At 41.9% G+C, this 19,281-nt stretch overlaps 1 protein-coding gene across 4 annotated transcripts; it reads left to right on the top strand.

Annotated features, from left to right (window-relative positions):
- The first annotated feature begins 2,301 nt into the window (after positions 1-2,301).
- On the top strand, positions 2,302-19,052 carry ppp2r5ca (protein phosphatase 2, regulatory subunit B', gamma a). 4 transcript variants are annotated; one of them, XM_086094804.1, is made up of 14 exons: positions 2,302-2,492; positions 7,555-7,754; positions 11,190-11,300; positions 11,578-11,670; positions 11,799-11,929; positions 12,334-12,393; positions 12,694-12,802; positions 12,959-13,012; positions 13,098-13,268; positions 13,349-13,476; positions 14,338-14,439; positions 14,543-14,615; positions 15,708-15,824; positions 17,509-19,052. In XM_086094804.1, the coding sequence occupies exons 1-14, from the start codon at positions 2,399-2,401 to the stop codon at positions 17,641-17,643; spliced, it is 1,578 nt and encodes a 525-aa protein (XP_085950930.1). In that variant the 5' UTR covers positions 2,302-2,398; the 3' UTR covers positions 17,644-19,052. The 4 variants fall into 4 exon arrangements, with proteins under 4 accessions (XP_085950930.1, XP_085950934.1, XP_085950931.1 ...); XM_086094808.1 differs by having other exon boundaries at positions 15,743-15,824; positions 17,509-17,656; XM_086094805.1 differs by lacking the exon at positions 17,509-19,052 and adding an exon at positions 17,381-17,431.
- The last annotated feature ends 229 nt before the right edge of the window (positions 19,053-19,281 follow it).

The following is a 19,281-nucleotide window of genomic DNA, read 5'->3' as shown; positions in this document are numbered from 1 at the left end:
TAATGTTTTTATTTTTGTTTCATTTCATACTGTACAGTAGATGTCTTGATAAATATTTACAATTCACCATTCTGAGTTTCTGGGTTTGAATTGCGGTTCTGGCCTTCCTGTGTGGAGTTTCCATGTTCTCCCTGTGCTTGCATGGGTGTAGGGTTCCGCTCACATTCCCAAATCTGGCAATTTAGGTTGATTTGAAGACTTCAAAATGTTACATACTTACATTCAATAGGTGTGAATGATTGTTTGTCTTGATGTGCCCTGCAATCGACCGATGGTGACCAGGGTGTACCCTGCCTCTCGCCCTAAATCAGCTAACATCGGCTCCAGCTTACTTGTGACCTATAGAATGAGTGCTATATGGATGGGTGGGTAGTTTTTTTAAGTTTGGCTCTAGTAAATGGTATTTTGTAGGTGCACATATAATAATTATAATTCATACTTTGTCCATTTCAATTCACTCATTAATTCTCAGAATGTGTAATATTCTAGTTTGTGCACATTTACAATTAGTGTGTAATATTTAAGACGGTGAATGCTGCTTTGGAGTAGCTCTGCAGTTAAATGTCTGTCCTCACTTCCGCGTCCTGTTTCATAATTTCACAAAGCTTGTTTACGTCACGAAATGCAGCAGTTTGTGCCTTAGCCTTATATACAGAGAGTGACTCATACACTTTTTTTCTTTCTTTTTTTGCAGCACATCGATGTAATGTTGCACTGTATTGCAGTGAGTGGGCCAAATAATACCAATGTGTTTTTCTTATTCAGCACAAAACGGCACTTTAGGATGACAGTCAATCATCTACAACCCGCATTCATTGTGAATTGTCACATTGAAAGCCATGTATGCGAGTACCCTCAGGTGCTGTCCTCATCCCTTTTCAAGCACTTTCTTCTTGGTTCCTTTTATTAGTCATTTGAGGGCATATGCCCCCTATTCTAATCCCCACAGCATCCTTGATGTTGAACAGTGATGCCTTCTCTGCTGGTCTAAACACGATCACTGACCTACATAAATTCTAATATTTGTTTCATGAAATTGTGTTAGTTTATTCCCTACAGTCTATTCTGTAGATTTTACAGAATTTTTCTGGGCTGCAGTAGGCCTACATGTGGACGTTAGATTTATTTTGTCCAATCAGATTCCTAGCTAGCCTCCTCAACGTGTTGACATGTGAATTTATCTGTCCGTCCGACCCGCATTCATTTTACAGTTTGTTGTATATATCTGTATTTGCTTTTGTATTGCTTTTTCATCACTCTGCAGCCAGGTCTGCATTTACGAGGTAAACTTCCGACTGAAGTATCAGGCAGCTCAACTATTTCCGGTTACCACAATCCCTACGGCGTTGTTAGATTTTTGTAAACACTGTCTGCAAGTCAACACTACGAAGGGGAAAAAAAAACGGTTCAAATTTCAGCATTTAAATGGCACTGCTTTCGAGCATTGATTTGGGCTTTTGTGCCAGGCTTCTATAGTACTAGCTAGCCCATCTGAGAGGCAAAACAACGGCAAAGAAATGCAAGCAAGAGAGAACTTTTCAGCTTGTGTAAAAACCTGCCAACAAAAAATATTTTTGACTCGTTGCCTATTTAGCAATACAATTTTGGAGCTTCCTACTTTTGTTATTTTGAACTTCCACTACTTTAATGCGACTTTTGTGATGTATGTTGTTGACAGTGCACGTTGTTCAACAAAGCATTAGAAAAAAAAACAATAAATACATTCGGACCTTCCTGAATTATCAAAGGGGCCAGTCACAATGGGTCAAGCCATGAAGCTGCGCACTGTTTAACAAAATATTTTTTTTAACTTTGCAATTGCTGTATATACATTCAGGGATGGTGCTACACTGAGCAGAAATGACAGAAGGGAAAACACAGTGTGTTTGCTTCTTTAAAGACTCTCTTTGAACATGCTAACAATCGGTAATTTGCAGCTCCAAATCCTCCAACAGATGATACAGACATCCATCAAAATGGGACAAAGTGTGGAAAACGCTCAAATCGATTCTGCTCTATGATGTGTGCAAGGGCTTGACTTGACTGACTGTCTGACTGCCTGCCTGGCCCAGGCAGCGTCACCAGAGACAAGCAACTGGGAGGCGGTGCCAGGGCAAAAAAAAAAAAAAACAGAAAGAAAGAAAAGGAAAAAAATCCAGCGCAATCCCGCCCCTTTGACCCATCTCAGCCAATCGCTTCCTCCTCCCTTGCGAGAGCCGTCTTTGCTATTGCGCGGAAGCCATCCAAAATCAGCCAATGGGCGTCCTCGCTTTACTGTGACGTCACAAAGTAGCCTGTTCCCTCCAGCGGCAGGGAGCTTCATTTTCTGATCTGCTTTGTGCTAAAATGGAGGCTGGCCTCTCGCCCTGAGTGGATCGCCTTCCTGGTTGAGGTTTATATGTTGACATGCAATAAGTCTGCAGACAGAATGGTCGTGGATGCGCCTAATTCCAACGGGCCTTTTCAGCCGGTGGCCCTTATGCACTTCAGAGGTAAGTAGGGACAAATTATTCTTCCTGTATTGTCGCGGGGAATTAAGAGAGAAAGGTGTGTGTGTGTGTGCGTGTTTCTGTGCTCCGGTTTTCCTCCACCACTAACTTGCCTTTGCCGCGTGTAAAATAAGGTCATATATCAGCTCCGGTGTATTCAACGGCAACCGCCGGTCCGTTAAACGTCTGCCGCTTGCGTTTTTTTGGCGATGCGGCTACGTTAAACGCTCATTTTACTAGCTAGCTAACTAGCTACATACTCTGTGCCCATCCCCCAGCTGCGACCAGTGACGCTAACGGAAGTGATGTTAGGCATCCAAGAAGGTCTCCCGTTGAATTTTTGGTGACTTCAAAATCATTTTTGGTGGTTTTCTGTTTATAGTTTATAAATGTGTGAAGTATGTATATATTTGGTTGTGTTTTTTTTCTTTCATTTAGAGAACTTCAAGGGCACTCAACTTCAAAGCCATTTCTCAACAAATGAAAGTGAATTAATTTGTGGTTCATAAGCTAGATTGCAAGTGACTGTTAATGCATGATAGAAAACCAGTTTGTTTTCAGTTTCTTGTTGAGAAAGTTACACATGAATGACTCACTCAGATTGGGTGATTCATTGATTTTTATCGCTCAATTGGGGTTTATTGCTCAGGATGTTGCAGCCTTCTTTTGTGATTATTATGCCTCAAAATGTCTTAATATTTTACACCATGCGTCAAACTCAAGGCGTGGGGGCCAGATCTGGATCGCTGCATAATTTTCTGTGGTTTGGCAAAGCAAGCATGTCAACTTTCACGACGCTTTGTAAAACCCGTACCAACATTTCAAATCATATCATATCGGTCATATTAAGCTGTTAAGTGCTTGTGAGGCATGTCTGTCTTGATGAGACGGCAATTGACCAATCAGAGCCATTCACGGCAAAGTCTAGCAGGAGAGTTGTCTGTTTTGGCAACAACAAAAAACACGACCTAACTATTGTTCTTAACTTCTGATTACCAAGCTAGTGATCCATCAATTTGTTGGGTACTGTATTTGTGATGATATAGGTAAACACTTATGGTTTCACAGTCCTAATTGCCGCCGCCCGAGGTAAACCGTAACTACAATGTGGCCTGGGAAAAAATGAATTTGACACCCCTGTTTTACAATAACGTTGTTGTTGTTTTTTTTAATAAAGACCTAACTTGTGATTTAAATTATAGCATTTAACTATATTTTCCTCTCTCCCCTGCCTCACTCAGTGACATTTCTCACACTCATTTACCACATCTCTGTACCATTCATTTCAAAGTTGCTAGTACAAGGAGTCCTCGAGTTACGTTCCTATGCTGCCGATGTAACCTGAATTTCGACTTAAGTCAGATTTCACCGTTAAAAACGATATTTACATCAAATTACTTTGTGAAGTAATTAAAAAAAAACACATTTGCACCACCCGGAAGAGCCGGAAACAATAGTTTGTCTTTCCGCACGGACATTCATTGCTGACGGGCGGCAGGGCGGAGCTAATTCAAACTTAAACACAGAAATGTGACGCGCCTGATGGCAAGCGGACCTGCTCAATGGACGTCCGTTGCTGCAGGTAACAACAACACAACTTCAAATAACTTGAGAATGGCGTGATTACTGTGGGAAATTAACAAAAACAAAGGTGCTAGGGAAGAGGCATGGGCGCTGTGAAGTCGAAACGACGTAGGTCGCATACATCACATAACTCGAGGACTCCCTGTACATAATAAACGCAATCATTTAGTAAATCATAGTTTATTAGGAGAATGATTAGTGCATTTGAAGTGCCTGTCTATGTTTTTGAAAGTCACATCAGAAACCCCCTATAGTCGCGGAAACGCACGTTCGATCGACCACTTGCATTTTTTGGGTAAAAGTAGATTATTTTCAAGTCAAGTCAAATGTATTTATCACAAAAGGAGGAGTTAAGCTGAATCTTTTCTTTTTTTTTTCTTGAGAAATGAGACGTTGAAGATGCACGTGCCTGCTACTTCATCCTAAAAACAAGGAAGTGAATTTGGCAGCGTAGTGTTAGGTTTGCAGTATAGGACTGTCATGATTGGTGGAATCCACAGAAAGCTCCAATGATTGTTTCAACTCGTGGAGAAGTTGCTGTAATTGAATGAAATTGCAAGTTTACGCAGTCACAGGGATTGCTTGAATTGGCTTTTTTATTGTGGTCTGGTAGGGCCACCATCCAGAGACGCTTAATAATGTTAATAATAAGTTTTGTTTTTTGTTTTCTCGAGCAAACACTTATTTTCACATTATCTGCAAAAAAGGGGGGGGGGGGCGCAACGGTGGCACTTGATGCGGGTAAATACTTGCTGAAAAAAATGATTTGAAATGCCGATTGATTTCAAATCGGTCCGTGCCTTCCTGAAATCCTTCTGACAATCCAACTCCCAGGTGTAAACCTCTCATTCTTTGGGTGCTGCAATGCCAGACTTGCCCTTTCACACTTTGTACAAAGGACTCGGTCGAGTTTGAAAGGCACCACTGTACTCTGCTGCGCGGCCTTAGCTGCAACCCAGGGCAATCATTGATTACATTCTATTGAGTCGCACAAGCCGCTGCCTTTTGTGTCTGTCTGTCTCTATCCGTCTACCTATTATGACCTTTGCACACAAGCAATTTTTTTGGCATACTCTTTTTGCGATTTGTACTACGTAAAGGTATGCTTGGCAGCCTTGTCTTGTTCTAGATAAATCGGCTGTCTTTTAGTAGTGTTCTTCTAAGTCAGTCCGTTGACACTTCATCGGCCACATGACATCCAAAACTTACCACCATATGTCCTCTCAGTTTGGCCTCTTTCATTGCTTGCAAATTAGGCTGGATTTATAGTGCTAGTCTAAGTGCCCAATTTCGATCTATTGCCTCTACCAACCACTGCTCTCTGGTGGTTAGGGATAAATATTTTATTGATCATTAGAGTCTGATTTTTTTTTTTTAGAAAATCAAGTGTGACGCTCTCAATCCTGGTCACGCGATGAAAGAAAAAAATCTGTAAAAGTGAGTGTTTAAAACACAGGTGTGTGTCTTCGAAATGGGAAACAGGCCAAATAGTTAGAAGCTCGCAAGAAAAAGAAAGCAATCGGCAGTCCTACTTATTAAGGTTTCGGGTTATTGCTAGTTGACTTGACAAGCACAAGCCGCTCTGCGTAATGTGTTGCGACAAGCTCGCAAATGAGTTAATGAACCCATCAAAACTGCTGCGGCACATGGACCTACCATTAAAAAAAAAAAAAGAAAGAAAGAAAAAGAGATACTTTTTAATGTTTTTTGAAAGAAAACAAATAAATACCTTAAATGGGACAGGCTTACTGAAGAGAAACAAGTGCAATTTAGTCTGTTGTATATTTTTTTTTTCTTTTTTGCACTCGAATGAAGAATAATGAAGGTGTGATAAGTTGCATCACAGGTGCAACTCACACATTTTGAACATTAACAGTCACAAAAGTGCCAAAATAACATAACCAGTGCAACCTCGTTTGAGGCTTGCCCTTGGACAGATAAAGCGGCATGCACGCCGTTTGTCCTTTTTTTAGCGCCTGAACTGTGCGCTTAACAGTGTACGCTTAAGAATGTGCGACTTTGTCGACTTTCCCCAAATACACTGATGCCTTTCTGAATTGTACGTTTCTGTGTTGCTTTGGAAGAAAGCTTTCACCTTGTAGCAGCTCATCCATAGTCACTGGCGGTTGAGTTAATGCCGCTTGTGTAGCAAAGTTTTGACTGCAAAGCTGCACAAATCCTAGATACAATCACATGTTCCTAGCTCTCTCTTATGCCTGCGAACCTGTAACAGACCGACCCCCTGACATAATTAAGTACATATATAGTATCCCTAGGTTCTTTACATTGACCATAACTCATAGATAACTGCTGCTTGAGATTTGAGCCACGTCCAAGCAAAAGTAGCTTTCAGAGTGACTGATGATTTATTACCATCTTTTGTTTTGAACAGACAGAAGTTGGTGTAATCCTGCTCTGTTCTCCATGATGACACTAGTCTGTGTGTGTGTGTGTGTGTTCGCATGCCCTCCCCCACAGCGCCCAGTGGGTTACATTAATAGAAGTCACATTGTGGTTCCCATCAATTTTGTGATCACAATACAGAGTCTCTGTCTGTTACACAACAAGCTGATAAAAGTATTTTTGGGACGGCACAGAAAGTTTATTACTCAGTCAGACAGGACTTATGTAACAGTACGGAACCAGTCTCGGGTGCGTGATCTGGCCTGCCCTATCACCTTTCAATAGAAGAGATGATTTTTTTGATGATGGATTCTTCATAAAAGAGACTTTATGCTGTTAAAAAACTATATGTGTATGTGTTTTACATTACTTTTTTTTTTAATCGAACATTTCATTGAAAACATTTAGTATTTTATTGATCACGTGTGTATTATGATGCATGTTTATTAATCGCCCAGCCCTAGGTGGCACTTGGCAGTATAACAGACAATATTTATTTCCCTTGTTTATTGAATTTTAATTAAAATTGAGAAAAAAATCAGGAATTAGATGAATACACTGCTTCACATTCGTTGACTTGTTTAATTAACGAGCCCCTTGTGTCTTCTCTTGTGCTCGTCTGTTTACACGTGGAAATGAAGCGAAACAGGAAGTGCTATAACAACCACGTACCAATAATAGTGACCACTATTTTTTTCCTTTCGTGTGTGCTAAAAGTATCTGGGCCATGACCATTCACCCACTTCCCAAATCCTTCGTGCTCACATCGCTCCTCTTAATGTCTACTTGTCGCCTCTTTGCGTTGTCGTTATCCTCCCCCTGGGTTTGGAATAGTCCCGACACTTGAGTCTTCATGACTCATTTGCTAGCTTACATCTCTCTCGCATTCAGTCACTGTGTTCAGTATTCATTCTTGACAGTTGCGCCTACCCCATCCTCCCCTTGAGCTCGCCCTCCCTCTCGTTAAAACATGGCCTCGCCTTGTCCGATATTCCCTACTGTTTCATTTATCAGGTGTAGCTCGAGATGCCCTGTCGGTCGGCCATGTTTGACCCTGTTCTCCTGTCTATTTCTGCAGATGTGGCCCCCGCGGAGCAGGAGAAGCTCTTCATCCAGAAGCTGCGGCAGTGCTGCGTTCTCTTCGATTTCCTGTCGGACCCGCTGAGCGACCTGAAATGGAAGGAGGTGAAGCGGGCGGCACTGAGCGAGATGGTGGAGTACATCACCCACAATAGGAATGTCATCACAGAGCCCATCTACCCAGAGGTGGTTCACATGGTCAGTGGAGCCGCTGGCTGATTGGGCAGGGTGGGACGGGTCTGTTTGTGTCTAAAGATGATGATGATGTGGGTGAAACTCGGTCAGAGGATAAGGGCTGGCTGACTGGGCTGGTCTTAGTTTTAGTGACATAAATTTAATTAACCGTCTAACAGCAGAGTGTGCACGAGATCACATGGATGGTACGCTCCGAGCGTGCACTGCTCCACTCTGACCATTCGGAAAGTCAGCGTTGTTCAAATGTGCTGTTAGGTTATTCAGGGTGCCCCAAAAAAAGAGTGCTGGAGCCCAGTGTGTCATGAAATTCAAGGAAAGGAAACACGAGCTGCTGATTGGTTTATAAGAAAGGCTGTTAATTAATGGTTGGGATTCGCTGCCTTTCTGAACACGCACCCTCTCGAGTGGTGTTAGGGTGTCAGAATGAACTCCAGAATGCGCCCATGTTGACGGCAGTCAACTGCCGTTCCACTGTTGACGATGGAAACTTAAAAAAATATATATATTTATTATTATAACAACATGATTTACCTTAACTAGAATCTAGTGTCCATGTGACCAAAGGTAGAATCCTGGTCGGTTATTGTCTTTTGGTGTCATAAATAGTCAATCTTCTTTGTGGCAGCAGAGTTGCATCACACATCAGTTGCAATGACTACACTTTTCTTTCTTTATTTCTTCTTCTGTCTCCACTTCTTCTTTCTTGTGGCGGTTAGCAAATACTTGTAGTGCATTACAGACACCTTCACATGCAATAAAGATGGTAGCGACCAGTGGTAATGCGTGACTACTACTACTTACTGTCTTTTGGCAATTAGCATATACTTATGGTGCATTAGCGCCAGTGGAAAGATGGTGGTGGTAATGCACACAAAGTAAACATGATTGGGCAGCAGGGTTTTTCGGTGCCAGTCAGAGCTCTGATTTTGATATAAACATGAAAAAGTGACTTATAGTTAAATATGTGCATATCGCTGGCGTGCTGGCGCCTGTTTATTCAACCATTAACATTGGATCCTCAAAGTGAGCAAGCCATTTTCAGCACTTTAGATCAATAATTCATAAAAATGACACCCACACGTGTGGACTGACCACAAGTATGAAATTTGCTAAGTTGTGACTTAGTTAATAGGTTTCAGCCTGATGCCGGCAATAAAAAAAAAATTCGGATGTCAATCTCAATTGCATATATATATATATATATATATATATATATATATATATATATATATATATAAAATCTGCTGTTCAACAACAAAAGGTTTGAAGCAAACAGACATCAGCTAGGATTATTGATTGAAGTGTCTAAATTGTCCCTAGGTGTGATTGTGAATGTGACTGATTGCTCTGTGATTTGCTGGCAGCCAGTTCAGGAGTACCCTGCCTACTGTCCAAAGACAGCTGGGTTAGGCTCCAGCGCCCCCGACCCTTGTGAGGAATAAGCGGTTCGGAAAATGGATGGATTGATCGATATTAGCTGGACTTTCCAACACAGACAGGGATTTCCCTAGTGCAGAGGTTGACTTTCGGAGCATAAGCAGCAGCCTGTTGCTCGTCGTCATTATTCGTTTTTTTTTCTATAGCCAATCTTTAGACATTTCTGACACAAACTGTGCCATTAGCACATCATGATTGCCTGCACAAGTTCGGCAGTCATGTGTATGACCTTTTGGTTTCCATTTTCACTCTATGCATCTTTGTCGGCATGACGTGGTGCAGCACTGCCACAACAAGCTTATCTACCTTGTAGTCTTGTTGAACAAGGGTCCCAGTGTCTGAGTGGGCCACCTGAACTCTCCCATGATCACCCGGTCGGGTACAGCAGCCCACAGGGGAGTCAGTTGACACTGCGAGAGGCCACAGTACCACACACACATGCACTATTGTCAACCAAACTCCTTGCAGCACATAGTTTCAGGAACCTAAAAATAAAATTTACTTTTGACTGCAGCGTCTGCAGTGATGCGGACTCTGTATCGGTCCGTTGTGGTGAAGAAAGAGCTGAGTCGAAAGGCAAAGCTCTCGATTTACCGGTCGATCTACCTTCCTACCTCACCTATGGTCACGAGCTGTGGGTCGTGACCGAAAGAACAAGATCCCGTAAACAAGCGGCCGAAATGAGTTTCTTCCGCAGGGTGTCCGGGCTCTCCTTTAGAGATAGGGTGAGAAGTTCGGCCATCCGGGAGGGACTCTGTGTCGAGACGCTACTCCTCTTTGTTGAGGTGGCTCGGGCATCTGGTTCGGATGCCTCCTAGGCGCCTCCCTGGAGAGGTCTTCCGGGCATGTCCCACCGGCGGGAGGCCCCAGGCACGACCCAGGACACACTGGAGAGACTGTCTCTCGGCTGGCCTGGGAACGCCTTGGGATCCCGTCGGAGGAGCTGGTTGAAGTGGCTGGGGAGAGGGAAGTCTGGGCTTCCCTACTAAAGCTGCTGCCCCCGTGACCCGAGCCCAGATAAGCGGTAGATGATGGATGGATGGGCTTTGGACTGATAGATGAGAAGATATAGGTTGGAAACATTTGCATTTTCAACAGGCTAATTGAATCCTGCTGCCCATCCACCTGGTCTGATGTTATGGACTTTTTGTGTGTGTTTTAATGAGCAGAACATGTGTTATGGTTTCATTTGGATAGCTGTCCAATTTTGAGACATTACATGGGCCATACTGTTTTGTCTTCAATTTTAACAATGTTATATTTTACCTCAAATATTATCAAGTCGGTCAACAAGCAGGATCAATTGAGTTTTTTTTTAATATATATATATATTTTTAATTATTGTAAATATGAGTACAGTGGTGCTCAGGCAATATACCAGTACCACATTTTACGTATTCATAAGTGGAATTAATCCCAATTTTTTTTAGGAGGATTTGAATTAATTCCAATCGTTTTTTGGTGAGGACTCTGTTTGAATGTTTATTTCAAGTAACACCTGTACGGTATACCTGTGTAATGCTGGCATCCGGCGGACTCCTTTTAGTACATTATCGGCTATGTATAACATTTCTAATCCAGATTTATAAGAGGCCTGACTCCATTCTCAAAATATCTGAATCGTGCATTTTCTTTTCTATTTACGATGCCTTGATGTCCCAACTGTGCCGCTTGTCATCCTGTGTAAATCCAGTCATTGATGGGCCGCCTCTTTCATGACTGATTATGGTGTAAAATATACACATGAATCTGTAGGGAATTGAAAGAAAATGTTTAAGGGCCACACAATGTTAACAATTAAATTAACCTGATTAATGCTTTATCCACATCTTTACCAAAAATAGTTGATAATACAGCTTTTGAATCTCGTTATGCAGCTGCTTTTGTGATGTTTGGTTTGTGTTCAAGCAGCCACCCGGTTAACAATCCAGCATTTATTTTATAACATCTTCCTTCCTCAAACCCGAATTAATGCTCTGTTCGTTTTCTGTCTGCCTCTAGTTTGCTGTGAACATGTTTAGAACATTGCCGCCTTCATCCAATCCCACGGGAGCTGAATTTGATCCTGAGGAGGATGAGCCGACACTTGAAGCGGCGTGGCCACACCTCCAGGTTGTTACTGGTTTCATTGAATTAAAAACATCATGGGTTTACTCAGGCCATTATAATGAGTAAACATTATCTGTTCTGTCGACAAGTACTCACTCTGTAGCATGAAACACTGAATTAAAGAAACACAAGTTATTTCCCCAACTAGAATAGCCTTTAAGACTGAGCGGGCAAACATTTTAAATACCCACACAGACAGAAAGTGGTTATGGGTCATTAGCAGCACAGGATTTCATACATATTTTATTCTCAATTCTTCCCCTCTTTGCTTCCATTGCAGCTCGTCTATGAATTTTTCCTTAGGTTTTTAGAATCGCCCGACTTTCAGCCCAACATAGCAAAGAAATACATCGACCAGAAATTTGTTATGCAGGTAAGAAAAGGAGATTCGCTCTTAAAAGGCGCTTTTCAATGCAGACAAACTGCTAATTCCGTTACAATTTACAAGGCCTTGTGAGGTCAGGGATGCATGTAATGTGTCTTTTCTCTTACCAATTGAAGCTCCTAGAACTATTTGACAGTGAAGATCCCAGAGAACGAGACTTCCTCAAAACGACTCTTCACCGGATCTACGGGAAGTTCCTCGGTCTGAGAGCTTACATCAGAAAACAGATCAATAACATTTTCTATAGGTCAGTGCAGTTTGTGTACATTCTTGACCTGTGGTTAATAAGTACTGCATTTCCTCAAATAGTGGCCTCACATTTTGATAGCTGCCTTCAATTAAACGCCTCAAATGGAAAAACAGGTGGTACCGACATGTGTCGAGGTACTACATTATGTGCCACCTGCAGAACAGACATGGCATATGTAAACATAAAATGTTTTAAGTTCTGCAATGTGGAGATTTATGGGGGGGGAGTGGACAGTTTATCATTTGAATGTGATTTTGTTTTTTTAATTAAGGATTTTAAAATGCCCCGCCTCTAATAGACACCTGTCACTGTTTGCAGTTGGATTAAATGCCACCCGGCCACTATATGAGGTATACATTCTTGTAATGGCTGAAAAAAAAAAAACTCCCTTGTTTTCTTAGGTTTATCTATGAGACGGAGCATCACAATGGTATTGCTGAACTACTGGAAATACTTGGAAGGTTGGCTTCATTATTCACTCTTCATTTTATTGCACCATAAAGCACACTTGCACAGTCTAGTACAATAGATTTACATCACCCTCTTATGTGTATGATACTCAGCCACAATACTAAACATACATCTATTTTCTGTTGGCGCTTGTCCTCATTAGTGCCCCTGGTTAGCTGGAGTCTATTCCAGCTGATTTAGGGCAAGAGGCGCGCTAAACCTGGACTGGACAATTGCAGAGTGCATATGTACTGGCAAGCAACATTTAATTGTAATCAACAGACATTCATCAGCGGATTTTTGTTTCACAGCATTATCAATGGATTTGCCTTACCTCTGAAAGAAGAGCACAAGATTTTCCTGTTGAAGGTTTTGTTACCTCTACACAAAGTGAAATCACTCAGTGTCTACCATCCACAGGTACAGTGTGCGTCTCTCTCTGTTATAACCGTTTGTTGGACTTGGTCGTTGTGAAAGTGCTTGTCATGCATGGTTGAATGCTGCGCTGAAAAAATTGGAGCAAATACACGACAGCTGCTAAAAAAATTTAATTCCTTGAACTTTTTTCTTTTGCAGTTGGCTTACTGTGTGGTGCAGTTTTTGGAAAAGGACAGCACTCTAACTGAGCCGGTATGTTGAATAAATGCATCTTGTTTTCTCATTGGTCTAAACCGCTGATTCTTAACATGAATCTTCGACTTTGCCTTCCCTACAGGTGGTCATGGCTCTCCTCAAGTACTGGCCAAAGACTCACAGTCCCAAGGAGGTGATGTTCCTCAACGAACTAGAAGAGATTCTGGACGTCATCGAGCCGTCCGAGTTTGTTAAGGTGCAGGAGCCGCTCTTCCGGCAGCTGGCGAAATGTGTGTCCAGCCCGCATTTCCAGGTAATGCACACAACGAGCTCATCCCGAGAAGCCCATTTATTACTCCAGCCGCCTGCTGAGATGCTGCGTGTTCCCTCTAGGTGGCAGAACGAGCGCTGTACTACTGGAATAACGAGTACATCATGAGTCTGATCAGCGACAATGCGGCCAAGATTCTCCCAATCATGTTCCCCGCTCTGTACCGCAACTCCAAGACCCACTGGAACAAGTGAGAGGCGTCACTTTTGACACTTGAGTGCTGCATTCACACTCTGCTTGTGCTAACCGTCCTCCGGCGCGACACCCATGTGAAACAATGCCTGGTCAAATGTCACATGATGACAATACTCGTATGTGACTGCAATATCCCCCAGCTATTTGCAGGGGATAGGAATATAATTTTACAGACAGCCACAAGAGGGCACTCTGTACTTATACTATAATATACTATATACAGTATACTTAATGTGACTTATACTCCAGTGCGACTTATGGTTTTTTCTACCTTGTTACCCATTTTAGGCCTAGTGCGATTTATACTCCTGAGCAACTTATAGTGTGGGAAAATATGGTACATATTATTTATTTTTTTATACACAGAAAGGTCACACACATGTACCGATTACACTCTTAACATGTATCACCTCACACCAAAGTCTAGTTCCATCATAATTAGACAAAAGTTTTAGGGCATTTTAGAAAGAAAGAAACTGTGACTATCGAATACAGTACTTATTTTTGTACGTTAGCTCAGCTGCTGCTGAACCAAACAAAATGTCGTCTACAGGGGTGTCCTATAGGACTACGTTATGAATTGATTGCCATAACACGGCATAAATAGTCTTGTAACACTCTATAACTGTGATTATATGGATTGAACGTGATTGATGAGTGTGTTTGTCTGCGTATACATACAAACAAAAGACATTTATCTTCTCTAGGGCTCACCCAAATGTGTGTCACACAGAACAAAGCATCATTAGGAGCTCTATAAGTTAAAACCAATACATTTGAATGTGCATCATTGCATACAAAGCAAGTCTCGTCTGTCATTCTATAAAGTCGTCAATTGCCCTGCGTGTTTCTGCAGGACCATCCACGGCCTCATTTACAACGCTCTGAAGCTGTTCATGGAGATGAATCAGAAGCTCTTTGACGACTGCACACAGCAATTCCGGGCCGAGAAAAACAAGTAGGCGTCAGACAGATTTTTATTTTTTTTAATCATCATTCTTCAAGGTCCTTTGATGATAAACCGATGATATAACTTTTACTTTGAATGTATGATCCGACAGGGAGAAGGCCAAGTCGAAGGAGCGCGAAGAAGCTTGGATTAAGATCGAGAACCTCGCTAAATCCAATCCTCAGGTGAGCGACATGTTGCCCATGGCCAAAATGTCAATTTGGCTTCATTTCCTTTAAAGGTCTTTTCACACTGCACTTGGTTTTCTTTGTGTTTGCCGCGTGCAAGGACGACAGCGCCCCTGTGCAAGCTTGCGCATATTTGGAAGTGCTTGCATAGGAACTTGCAAGGAAGTACCAGGGAGGCTTTTCTCGCTGATTTAGGCAAGAAGTAGGCCGCACCTCTGCAGTATGTATGTCTTTATTGTCCAGAAACCCAGGACACCGTTTTTATTGTGACTCACCGTGTACTTGTAAAAGTTGGACAAAATGGCACTGCAATCACTCCAGCAGACCTGCTCCTATTGGACACGGCTTCAACACTGTGATGCCGCCAATCGAGGTGCGTGGCAGGAAATGCCCGCCTTCAGCTTTGCGCCGTCTGTCCTCGCACCCTTGTAGCACATTCACGAATGGCTTTGTTGACGGTGTGTTGCAAAGTGCAGTGTGAAAAGGTCTTCAGTACATAGTATTACTTTTTATAATAATGAAAGTTAGAATGATGAGCACTTTTTTTTTTACTGTGTATAAAGGCAAGATTATTTTTTTTTGAATTATGTTCTTGAATTAGGAACTGGCAAGGCTTCATGCTTCACGTTTTGAGACGCAAAAAGTTTCCTTTTATTTCCTGTATTTTCTATCAAAATATTTTATTTGTTTATAGCGCAGCAACTTCTATTTGAATACATATTAAATAAAAAATATATATATATTTTAGTAGTCATGTTCATCTTGATTTTTTTTGGGAAAGGGGGGGGGTGCTTAAAAGGAAAAACGCTTGAGTTAATTCTGAAAGTACTTGAAAAGGTGTACAAGTCCAGACAAAATGGTTTTAGAGCAAGCTTTATTATTTGAGGTAAGTTGTTGGTATGCTGAGCTCCTTTACAAAACCTATAATCCTAAGGGTCTTGTGGTTAAATATCAAAATGAAGCTTGTAATTTGTGCAGAACCTCTTGATTCGTTCTTCTCTGCATGCCATTCAATGTCTTTTCTCCATCCCCTGCCCCCTTTTTGTTTTTTGTCCCCTATATCCCCCCCACCCGTTCTTTTGGACTCAGTTCTCTGTGCTTGTCGATCCCTCTGACTTCAATAGTCCAGTAGCAATGGAGACGGATGTTCCTTTGATAGAAGATGTTCAGAGGTTAAAAAAGACAGTTGAGGAAGGCGCAACTCAGGTAAACCTGGCTTCTCTCTGTCTCAATTTATTTCTTCTTCCTCTTAAAATTTATATTTTTTCCACATAAGACATGTGCTCTGTACAAATTACAGTTCATTTTTTCTTTAAACAAGGACCTCAGGCCTTTGTGTGCAAAAATGCATCAAATCTAGTCATGTGTTTAAGTTGCCCCTTTATAGCCTAATGATATTTGGTGAAGTTAAGCATTGATTTAAGGCTTTTGCCATTTGCTGCTATTGCCATGCAAGTGTTCCCTCAGGGCATTGAATCGATTGCAGCAGAACTGTTTCCGGTTGTCTTGAAGATGTTTCGCTTCATCAGTCCATGCTGAAAGACTAGATAGGGTCGCTCAAGTCATTGTCTTCGAATGAGCTTCATTTTGAATTCAATCAAGGGTCGGCTGAGATCCTATGACTATTTCAGGGATTACACTTCAAAATGTGATATTGATTGACCGTAAATAATGAAATCTCGAAATACCTTGCAATTGTAAATTGAGAAACTTTGTCCTTAAACTGTTCTATTTTCTCACGCACTTGTTCACAAAGAAGTGAACCTCGCCCTTTGCTTGTGAATGACTGAGCAGTCGAGGGAAGCTACTTTTATACACAATCTTGGCACCCGCATGTTCACCTGCGGGATGTACCAAACAGGTGTTTGATGAGCATTCCTCAACTTTCTCAGGCCCTGTCCACACGAAAGCCAGAAACATTTCAAAACGCGCCCCGTACACGTCAGTCTGGTCACTATATTCAGGATACTCCTCTAGTGATGACGTAATGTTCGATGACATCACACTGTAGCAGATTGATGACGTAAGCGCCAATTCTCGCGCGAACCGCCAAGTCTGTCAACAACAATGGCGGATAGCCATGTCGTAATCGTTTTGCGCAGCCTCCTTAGCTTGCTTATGCTTTTGCAGCAAAATATTTTTGCTTCTTTATTCCCAGCGGTGTTGTACTTTAATCACCCGCCAATTGTCACTTCTCCTGTGTTCGTCTTTTTCATGTTTTGATACATGCAAAGAGCCATGTTTGTTCTGTAGATTGCAATAAAGTTAGGGGAAAAAGTGTCCGTCTTTTTCGCTGATTCTTCTTCTATGCTTTTCATTAACTCCCTGTGGCTGCGCTACAGCGCCACTCCAGACTTGGCATATACATTGCAGCCGTTAAACGTCCTCGCCGTCTTCTTTTGGACACACACAAGTCTTGAAATGCTTTGAAGTGTACGAGATTTGTTTGAGGAACGAAGCAGGCTTTGCTTCCGTCTGGACGGGGCCTCAGTCTTTTTTTGCCACCTGTCCCAGCTTTTTTGGAACGTGTTGCAGCCATAAAATTTGAGGTTAATGATTATTTGCTAAAATCTAAGTGTATAAGTTTGAACATTAAATATCTCGTCTCTGTAGTGTATTCAATTCAATATAGGTTTAACATAATATTATTTACTGTAAGACTTTGGAACTCCGTCAGAGTAGGTTAGTGATAGACTGCAGCACAAATATTGGACGAGCAGGTTGTGTAGCAAGGGTCCAAAGTCTGTGTTGTTGTTTTTCAGGGCTCTAGAAGATTTTCCTCACTGTTAAATGAATGAAGGATTTTCCAAGACTACACCTGCTTTAGTTTGACTGATTGCTCAGCAGGACGACAAGAGGAGACTCTCAATCAAACTTGTTTCTTTGACAGCTGCAGCACGGCCAGTGGAAGGATCGACCCATGGTGCGGCGCAAATCTGAGTTGCCTCAGGACATCTACACCACAAAAGCCTTGGAGACCCACTGCAGAGCTGAAGACATGTTGACCACCCGCGACGGACTCTAGATCCAGCCGCCCTACTGCCCCTCCACGGCCATGGACACCCCCCCCCCCCCCTCGTTATTTTTATCCCCGTGTTCTTAGTTCTCGTCCATTCCGGCTGCCGTTTGAGTGCAGCACACCGGACCTGTGATCAGTACAGAAGTCCCGTATTCACGTTCCTCAGATTTCTGCTTTCTCAGGTTCTTTTGGTTTTGTTTGGAGAAGGACGTCCATGTGTGTCCATGTGTCTTTTATCCCACGGCGTTGTCTCCGTGTCATCTACCCGGTTCCTCCCACACATCATCGACACACTCTAAAGCAGAAAAAACAATGACGACACGGCACCGGTTCCCATATTCTTTCTGGGGATGTGGAGGTGCAGGAACGGAGAGTTAAATGGATTTTTGTTCTCCTCTGCACCGAAGGCAAGAGAGGTCAAAGGAAAGACGATGCTTTCCTGTCGTCAATTTTTCTTTTTCTGTCTTTTAACGGACATTTTGTCAGTGCCAAGACTGTTGTGTGTTTTTGTTAATCTCCGATTCAAACAGGGGCACTTGCCTTTGGTTTTGGTCATTAGTGTTTTGTTTTGTTTCTTTTTAGTGTAGCACACTTAACGACCAAACTCAGGCCTGTCAGTCGCCTTGCAATGTCCAGGTAGGCAGCAAGTAAAGATGACGTTGTCCTGTGGACACCCGTCACTTTCCTTTTTTTTCTTTTTTTCCCCATGTGCCATTTGCCGCTGTTATGTATGCTTGCTTCCTTATGTTCACAGGCAAAGTTTGAAAACCAGACGGCCGTTGTGCCCAGTTCAAACAATGATACTGCTGAATGTGACTTCAGATCCCTATAAGCTTGGACAAAAGAGTTTCTCTATAATTGACTGACAAAGCTTCTAATTTATTATTAAAATCAAGCTCTAGTAACCTAGGTAGGTATAGATGCACTTAATACTAAAATGGAAATACCAAAAATCCCCTTCGTCAAGCTCGCATGTTTGCTTTGCCATCATTGGTCCATCAGAGAATCAGTACTGTTGTTTCGACTTAACGCGTCAAGCGTGTTCTGATTTCTTTATATTTGATGTGCTAGTTGTCTCGTCCCTGGAGGTGAAGTAGTTTGGCCGTCCCGGCCCAAAAACCGGCCGATGTCACACAGATGCGGGAAAGTGAACTGACATTGTGACTTGGCTCGTTTAACTGTATACTGTATTTGCTTGAATGCAAAAAGTTGTAAATTCAAAAGTACCATGTTAAACATGTACCCTTTTACTCCGGAGGAATGCCATTCAACCAAACTTTAGTTCTTGTTTTTAAAAAAGACAAAAAAATACCATGCTTGCTGGGAAAGATGATCTTTTATGGGTTTTATGAGTTATTTTTAGTGCATACAAAAAGGTCTTTTCAAGAAAGAGACAAATAAAAATTTATTTGGTGGCTTGTCTTTTTGCAGATCTTTTCATTTTAACATTTTATTTCCAAAACATAACTTAAGTGTCCTTTTGTATGTGACCTGTACTATATGATTCATTTAATATTGTATATATGATTTACCTTGTTTCATGTAGTGTTATATATCTAGATGACTTTTGTACAAATTGTCCTTCTGTACAGAATAAAACCTCCATAGCAAGTGAAAATGTCAATCTGGCACATACATTTTATC

Source organism: Leptonotus elevatus, chromosome 14, assembly GCF_054856555.1.
Source record: "Leptonotus elevatus isolate MCC_2025b chromosome 14, RoL_Lele_1.0, whole genome shotgun sequence".
In the NCBI taxonomy this organism is placed as follows: Eukaryota; Metazoa; Chordata; class Actinopteri; order Syngnathiformes; family Syngnathidae; genus Leptonotus; species Leptonotus elevatus.
Note: the sequence above shows the minus strand (reverse complement) of the source record. Positions and strands in the feature narration are given on the sequence as shown.

Excerpts from the sequence above, each read along its gene's own strand:
- ppp2r5ca (XM_086094804.1), top strand. The coding sequence starts at position 2,399 with ATGTTGACATGCAATAAGTCTGCAGACAGAATGGTCGTGGATGCGCCT. Across the intron at positions 11,671-11,798 it reads ACCAGAAATTTGTTATGCAG|CTCCTAGAACTATTTGACAG; the intron begins GTAAGAAAAGGA and ends TACCAATTGAAG. Across the intron at positions 14,440-14,542 it reads TTCCGGGCCGAGAAAAACAA|GGAGAAGGCCAAGTCGAAGG; the intron begins GTAGGCGTCAGA and ends ATGATCCGACAG.